Source organism: Aplysia californica, unplaced genomic scaffold (genome assembly GCF_000002075.1).
Source record: "Aplysia californica isolate F4 #8 unplaced genomic scaffold, AplCal3.0 scaffold01046, whole genome shotgun sequence".
NCBI lineage: Eukaryota > Metazoa > Mollusca > Gastropoda > Aplysiida > Aplysiidae > Aplysia > Aplysia californica.
The window spans coordinates 2,903-11,766 of NW_004798316.1; the positions used below are offsets into that span (position 1 = coordinate 2,903).

At 52.2% G+C, this 8,864-nt stretch overlaps 1 protein-coding gene across 1 annotated transcript; it reads left to right on the forward strand.

The window, feature by feature from the left end:
- Nucleotides 1-309: 309 nt before the first annotated feature.
- Nucleotides 310-7,404, forward strand: LOC101858372. The gene has a single exon (XM_005111356.1). The coding sequence runs from the start codon at nt 310-312 to the stop codon at nt 7,402-7,404; it is 7,095 nt and encodes a 2,364-aa protein (XP_005111413.1).
- Nucleotides 7,405-8,864: the final 1,460 nt, after the last annotated feature.

Below are 8,864 nucleotides of genomic sequence, written 5' to 3' on the forward strand. Positions count from 1 at the left end.
TTATCTGTGACCTGCGCATGTCAAGAAGGAACATGGGCGTCACTTAGACCGATTTTCGAGCTGGGCGCCCGCTCTTTGTGGCGAATGAGAACACATATTCACAGGAACTCTGACTTTGTACTGAAGCACTCAAATCTTTGAGTACCCACCGGGAAATTCTGTTTTCCCGGGGGTGCTTATCATCTTAACTTGAATTTGGACATTGTTCATACCGTACTCCTTTTTTTTTTTTAGACAACTTGTCCCACAAGATAATTGTTACGAGACATTCTTTGTGGAAAGGTCGGAGGTAAAATATAAATTGTCAAAATGGATCGTGGTTTGAGTCGCAGTATGCCGTACCTGCCACGGTATCATTCTGCCTCCCCGGCACGCTCGCCTCGACTGGACAGCAGGAGGTTCTTGTCCCCGCGTAGTGTGTCTACACCCAAACAGCGCATTATTTACGTAAACAGCGAGCCCATGAGAGTTTTGAACTCGTATCCCTTACACCACTCGCCCTCGCCTCACCGCCCTCGTGTTTGCCACCTGCTGACCAGCAAACCCAACCAACATTTGGTTCGCAAGTCGCGGAGTCTGTCGGAGCATGATCTTTTGTCGACTCACGTCTACGCTTCCCAGGAAGACCTGGGTGTGAAATCCTACAAAGAAAGCCCCCGGAGGCTGGCAGAAAGCTGTGAGGACATTTACCACAAAGGTCCCTACTACCCAGATAAGACAGCGTCTGAGAGTGGCGTTTCTGTGGGCTGTTCGGAGGAGGGCTCCATGTTTGACGCCGAGGATGACACCATGTCTCAACACTCCTTCGGCAGTTCCAGCGCCTTCTTTGAGGTGACAGTGGACAGTGAACTAGACCGCCTAGACAGCGACGCCACGCACAGCGGAGCGGAGGGAGGACTGTTTGGCGACAGAACCCTCAATGTTCTGTACGAAGACGACATTGATGAGCGCGGCTGTAGGGGAACCACGCGAGGTCAAGGCAGAAATGTACACAGTCCCGACAGCAACAGAAGTAGCCCGTTGGCTTATGGCGACTCACGCAAGAGGGAGTTGATGTCAAGTCCGTCCTTGGACCTTGAAAGACTACAGTCGAGGTTTCAAGCTCTGAGGGTGACCATACCGGGGAATGAGTCGACTTCTGTATCGAAGTCCCCGCGTGATGACAGGAAAAGGTTTGGCGATAAAGGCGGTATGCCGTCAACTCCGCTTGCTCAGTCCACACCACACGTGAGTCCCAGGGGATTTGGAGAGTCGAAATTGTCCGTTATGGCCGTGTGGAATGTGGACGACCCGGAAGGAGACGGCGTGTTCCTGGAGAAAGGCGCGGTAGAGAAGTCGAGAGCCTCGCGAGCGCTGTTTCAGATGGACGTGTCGGACTGTGAGTCCAGACTGTCCTCACGAGCCGCCGACTCCAGCCTTAACAGCAGCTTGTCTGAGGACAACTTCTCGGACGTGTCCAGTTTGACCGTCTCGTCATTCGCCTCCGCCCCGAGGAAAACGAAACGAGTGAAGAAGCCGTCTGACCTGCCCGCAAGCGCAAGAGCCATCAACGCCCTTCACGACGACACCGGACACACTTCTTCCGGTGAGTCTGTGATGCGCGTGGACACAGGACCTGAACTCGTGCCTCCCAGAAGTGACACGCAGAATGTGGGAAATGAGTGGTGGGCGGTCTACAACATCGGCTCTGCCCAAGCTAGAGAAGCCGACAGTAACAATGGCGAAGCGACTGAGGGGGAAGAAGATCTGGATCGAAATACTTTGTCGAGCTACAAGAGAGACATTCGAGTTGTGAAGCCGGTGAAAGTCAGCATACCGCTGATTAGCGCCGGAAAACAAGGTCAGGAGAAACTGAAAAGACTTTCTCAAACATCTCCCACCTCTTCCTTGCCCAACTCTCCTCGTCTTTCTCCACGCAGAGAAAGTCCATTGTCCCCAAGTGAGGGAGCCCAAGGAAATGTGATAAGTTGCCCCGGAAACACAAACATGGGCTATTCTCCTGTGATGTGGGAGGACGAAGAGGGTGCGGTAATGAAATTTGACCAGTCCCAATCTCCAATTTCGAAAAAGGGCGATGCGGGACAGGAAGGGGATAGAGAGAAAGGCTGTTTCCGGTACCCGGAACGTAGCCTTTCTTCCGCCTTTTCGCCTGGAGATGATGAAGAAGATAACAGCACACATGCTGTAGATAATCAAGGTCGAGTATCTCCCGGGAAAGAGGCCACTTTGGCAGGAATGTTTGGGAAACCCCGCATCGAGGACGGAGGATGGGGGATAAACAGCTACAACAATGAGCCCAATAGTTACAGTGGGTACAGCGGAGAGCTTGTGGGGCAGCGAAGTATTCAAGGGGCACAACCGCAGATTGATGTCGACAATGATAGTAAAGGTATGCCCAATAGTGCCCCTTGTCAATGTGCACATCCCACAAATGCCGCACGTTGTCGCGTTTATTGCGATCATACAGACGATGATCGAGCTGGACAGGATGAGTTATCTCCAGAAATAGCGATGCACGGCGAAAGTGCAGTGGTGGACAGAGCCACTGAGGTCAAGGGTCTCGTAAATGGCGATGGGGATAGACAGCCGCCCTCTGAACAGCATGGCAATTTACCAGTCGCTGGCGGGGACGGCGAGGCGGGGCGGTCGGTGGGAGAAATTGATAGCTCAGCTGGACATTGGCCTCATTACGAGTTGGGTAATGCGAGTTTGGGCGAGGCGGGGGAGGGGGGAGGAGGAGGGCGTGGATGTATCTCGAGTACCGGTTTACCTGTGGAAGGCACGCAGGTGTCGGCCGGGCCGGGCGTGGTGAGGGCCGAGAATATACCCGAGGTGCCGGTCGGGGGAAACAGTCAGTTAGGTAGGAGAACACCTGGAGAAAGGACCAGCGCTGCTAGTGAGCGAGAGGCTCTTAACACCGAGGGGAGAGATGGAGTGGGAGGTTTCCACGTTATTAGTGCCGAGTTTCAGAACAGTGTTTCCTTGCCAACTGCGGCGTCTGAAGAAGTAAACAAGGGGTGTGTTGGCGAAACGCTTTCCGAGGGTATTTTCACTCAGCATTCGGAGACTCGTGGATCCCCCCTGGATTATGAGAAAGCTCGTGTTTCAAGATCTGAGCAGAAAGACACGCAAGAGGAAGTAAACACGGCCCGTGTCAACAACGGTAGGGAGTCGGCGGCGCTCCTTGGACAGGTAGCTTTGAGCGGTCCCGGACAAGGACAGGTTAGTATTGACTCGACCTCGCCGCTGTTTAGCTCCCAGAATGTGACCGCGAGCAATGACCGAGATTTTGAGCATCTTCAACAAGGACAAGGACACCGAAAACAGCAGCAGTTGGGCGCGTGTCCTGGAGATCGTGAGGTTGACCCGGGAGGTCGCGACGGTAGTGAGGAGGAGAAAGAAATGATGCGGATAGAGAGAAATCGGATCGATGGGGACGCGGCACCGGTGTCGCTCACAACTACAGCCGCCAGCGCGCGCGGTACCACTGAGTGCGGCGGGGAAACCCCGCTACCGATGACGGTGCGCGTTGTCGCCACGGCGCAAAACATGAATGATAGCGGCGGTTTGACGCCGCGCAGAGGAGATGACATCAGTTGCGCTTCGGCTTTCACATCGCCACGACGCGAGGAGCCAGCGTTCCCTCACTCTCACCGCTCAATCACTGCTGCACCCGGCTGTGAGTTTACTACCACTAGCAGCGTCTCGGACGACTCGCGTAACTTTTCAGTCGACGGCAAGCGTTTCAACCAGTTGGATAACTCTTTCGATCAGTCTCGTGTGAGTGGTAACTCCGTTGATAGAGTTAGTTACAACAACAACAACGGCACCAGCGTCTCTGGTTTAGGCGCGGCGTTTGACAGCGAGGGGAATCGTTGTTTTCGGTTAGGAGAGGAAACCTTACGCTCGGGTGGTGTGGATCAGGTCGGCTCACGGCACGTGAAGCAATCAATAGAGCAGTCGGGCGTTGCCTGCGGTCTTAACAAAGAAACGTCGCCCCAGGGAATATGGCGTGAGTACCCTCACAGTTCTGAGAATTCTGAGCAGTTTTATGAGAAAGTAGATGACCAGGCGTCCAACACGCTCGTGAAACCACCTCAAGTAACCGAAGTGTCCAGTAAGCGAGTGAAGCACGTGCACCGGACTACTATCGAGAAAATTGTGACCACTGAACGGATTGTGAACCAGTCGCCTCCCAACAGTGGCGGGCTGTCAAGCGGTGACAGTAGTAGCGGCCCCGTGGATATAGTCACTGACAAGTCGACCACTGAGACCATCATCAAAGAAGCCGACGACTACTTCACAACTACCACCAGTGCTGTGTACCCGGACTCATCTTTCCAACACACCACGGTTAGTAACACCCACAATGCTTTTAGCGGTAATAGCATCAACAACAACAATGGAAACGGGCCGGGTCTTGCGTGGGTGACCTCTCCTCCTTGCGAGGCTACCCCTGCCCCGACACAACAACAGGGCCCCGTCAGCCGCGGGGACATCCCGTGTCCCGCGTCACACTCGTCACGGGTCGCCGCCCACGCAGATGTGATTTCCCATCACGTGACCGGAGGAGAGAAAGGGGCCGCTAACTGGGAAAACAACACATTCCGTGTGACGGAGGACACGGCGAGCAGTCAGAGCCTTGTCGCCGCAGGTGAAGCCCCCGTCACGGGCCAGGCTCTCCACAACAACAACACATCTGCTGAGATGACGGCCTCCTTCCCCGTACACAGAGTCGACTCGGGCGGCCGGCCCGTCATACGTCACAGCGACAGCCTCTTGGATAGCCTGGAAGCCGAGCTGTCCCGCCTGTCGAGTGACCTGTCAACGTTGAGGTCAGAGGTCGTGGGCGACGAGGTCAGGGCAGAAAGTACACAGCACTCCAACACGCGAAGTGTGTACCGTGATCATGCGGAAGCGACCAGTGTGCTCAAACACATTGTGCGTGGCGATGACTTAAATGTGTCCAGTCTATCCAACGTTTCAGGTACTGTGGTGGTAAATAGTTACAAAACAAATTCATTCCCACTGGATATCGGAGAAGAGGAGGAGACATTTATCACAGGTGAGGAATGGATCCCGTCTGTAGCGACAGGTGTGGAGGAGAATGGCGGACTGGCGCGATCAGAGCGAGAATACTACGATAACGATTACGATCTCGTTACAACTCAGTTACCCAAAACATCACAGCGCCATCATAACCTGCAGCGACTGAAGCCTGGCCAGTTGAAAGCGAGTAGTTTGTGGACGTTACAAGAGGAGACGGAGAGTCTGATAGACGCAAATTCGCCAAAGTCGTCGCCTGTACGCACACTAGCGACCTTGGCCTCGGAGGATGAAAACAGCAGTGACAAAGCGAGTGAGGCGAGCCCTGTGGAGGAGCGTCGAGGGGTGAGGGGGTTGACAGAGAACGATGAGTGGTCAGCTGATGAAAACGCCAATATTAAACTACCCCGTTCACTCAGTGCGGGATTAGAAGAGAAGAGGCAGTTTGTCTGTGAGTCGTCGGATTTCGAGGAGAGCGATGGGAATTACTCGTCGATAAGCACCTCGGAGAGCAATAGCCGCTGGTCAAGCAGCTTTGGCCGGGAACAAACACCGCTGAGTGAGCCGGACGTCAGTCCCCCTGGACCTCAGGACGAGAGGATGGATTACCAGGAAGTGGAAGAGGTTTCCCCGGGCTCAGCGCACGGTCGGATTAGCTCCTTCCAGGACTTCGTCACCGGCCTACACTCGGCTAATGTCGCGTCCACGGTCAGCGCTAACAGTCCCAATAATTTTTCCTTCGGTAGACAACACGCTGGTCATCAGATGAGATCACCAATGGGTAACGACGTCCACGATATGTCCGGGTCGGCGAATTTCACGTCGAGTTCTGCGTTTTCTGTAAGTGGACTCGACAATTCCATGTCGGTTCTCGACAGTCTGTCTGCCTCGTTAGAGCAGTTTGCCACTCCAGAGTTTTGGGGCAATTCGGAGGCGTCACGGGAGAGCAACTGGCATTCAGACGTTCACCAGCGCGTGTCGTCGTCGTCATCGTCGATGTCCCATACACTGAACTCATCAGACTTCAGAGAAGATGTCCTGAACGCCAGCGCTTCCTCGTCCGCCCCCAGCTGGCACGAGGAGACGCCCTCACGACTTCACACTTTAGACTTGGACTTATCCCGCATCTCCTCCTGTCCCAGCCCCGTGCCCTCTGACCTCAGCGAGAGCTCTCAGTACACGTGCACGGGGACGGCGCAGATCAGGCGAGTGGCCGGGCCCGCGTCCCTGGGCGACTACGACATTCCAGCACCAACATCCACGCCCAAGGGGAAGCCGCCCAAAGTAGGGGAGAAGAGACCATTGCCTGCTGAAATTGAAGTGAGAAGGAGATACGAGGAGGAGAACGTGAAACGGTTCGACAGGCTTCTTACTGAGTTCGATAAGCAGTGTAGGCCGGAGGGTTTGAACGATCTTGTATTTCTGGAGGAGAAGAGAAGAGAGGGCACTGATGTTTCGGGGGCTGGGGATATGTACAAAGCTTTCACCGTCGAAGACACGGAAAAGAAGCAGAACCACTCTTGTATTGTAGTGGAGGATGAAAATATGGGGACATTCCGTTTCAAACGTTTCCTCAAGAAGTCTCACACCAAACGGAACAAGAAGGGCCGCAAAGTGCTGCGCTTCCTGAGCCGCCTAGGGTGTGTGTCCGAGTCCGTGCACTCGCCAGACATGAGCGCCAACCGGAAACAGTATGGAGGCGACGTGTACAGTACCGACTCGATGCCGTCGCCGAAACACAGGAAGGTCTCCAGCCCCATCCTGCTCAGCTCCACCTCTTTCCACCACTTCCAGGAGTTCAGCCCCTGCGCCTCACCCCAGGCGTCCCCGGCCAAGAGCACGCCTTCCTCCAGCAACCAGAGCCTGGACTCTCTCCGCTCGCGGACAGACAGCGCTTATTCTAGTGTGTCCGAGTCTCTGCTGGGCTCAGTGTCCAGCCCGGTCGCCCTACGCCAGCACCGTCTCTCCAGCTCCGTGTTCTCCACTGGGAGCTCCGGACAACCCCGGGTTCTGACGCCGTCTTCAGGCTCGGTGAGTGCCGTTTTCCACTCGGAAATGACTCACTCTGACGTCACTCACGTGGCTGATAGCTCGCTCTCGGACAGCGCCTACTCCACAGACATGACCACCAACCCGAGGTCCTTCAACGAGGCCGATCTATCCGTCACGGACACCACTGTCATCGGCAGCAGTTCTGTGTCGGCGGGCGGTCCCTCTGATAAAGGTATGGACACCGACATGCTCAGCGCTCTCTCGGATGTGTTCGACCAGCTGGACGTGTGTGAGGGCGAGATTGACAATGCCTTGCTCAACCGAATCCGGTATGGGCACAGGGAAGTGAACGAGCAACACCAGTGACTTGAATAAGGACGTGCGACGCTGAGCTGTCCACACGTACCAGTATTTTGGTGGTCGAGCTTCGAGCTCAAATCGAATGTGACTGAAGAAACTGATAGACTGGGAAAACATGATGGAAATTATTATAGGGAACGTTGATTCTTAATGGATACATCATAATGAGTGATTTTAGGATATACAATTACTTTAGAATTTTAGGGTAACTCACGAATAGCATGGGCATATAATAGGAGCTTGGTGTATCAAATAATCTGAAGTAAAATGGCTTTTTGGGTTATATTAGTATTATGAGTGCATCTCAGTTTAAGAGCTGCTCTAATCGAAGGACACATTGTGTGTACATTCTATTATGTCTACTAGATTTGAAATAACCTCGGAAAGAACTCCAAGATTAGCTATACATTATTCTGCTAAAGTTTTTTAAGGCTCCTGAACATTGTTTTATCGTTTACTTTTAGTATTTGAAAATTACCCATAGTACATGAACGTTTTTCCCCCCGTTGAAATAGCATTGTTGACGGACAAAAAATGATCACCTCAGTTTTGTTTATAAAAGGTACAAACATGTTTTTTGTCTAAAATGTTATGTACATATTTTGGGGTTACTTTTGCGGTCGATCCATTTATGGTTTGCTGTATGAAATATCCTAACGTTGTATAGGTGTTAAACGGCGCCTCACAACGAGTGCTGAAGTTACACTTTACACCACTTACCCGTGCAGTGTATATATATATTTTTTTATTGATTATGTTTTTCTCCCCTAAGCTAGGCCTTCATTGATGTTTTGATAAGTTCGGAAATAGTTGTTTTAATAGTTTTATCTGGAGCGTCGATTTTGCGCCAGCTTGGTTTTACTCTAGTGAAATTACCCCCCCCCCCCCTTTCCCCCGTGCTCAGGCACAGAAAGCGACCAAATTTTGTATATTTATTTCTAAGAAGATTAATAGTAAATGTTCTGTGTGGAAGGCTTTACGGAGTTGACAGTGTTTAGTTTACTACAAGGGATCAGACTAGATAGAATAATATTGTCGCTCTGCTCTGATCATTTTATCTCTGGTTGATGTTCAAGTTGTCAGACTAGGATGATATCCACGCTCTGCTCTGAACGTTCTATCACTATTTGATGAAGGACGTTCTGGGTCACACACATATTATTATGATGTAAGAGCACTTCTCAAATGATTTAATTTTCGTTTGCTAATGATCTACTCTCTTTAGACGATTCCTCATCGAATGGGATCTAATTGGGCTGTTTTGAATACAGTCTTTAAAGTACGATGACGCAGAACCAGTGGGTTTAGGTGGGGGATGGTCCCCACCCTATGCCTTGTCTTCTTTTTTTTATACTAGCGGTTAGCTTTAAACCCCCAAGGTATAGATATTTGTCATACAGTGGGGAATTATCTTACTCGTTTTTCAATTTGGGACCAGCTTGGCGAGTTGTTTTTCTTCCACAACT

Coding starts and splice junctions, on each gene's coding strand:
- LOC101858372 (XM_005111356.1), top strand. CDS start 310: ATGGATCGTGGTTTGAGTCGCAGTATGCCGTACCTGCCACGGTATCAT.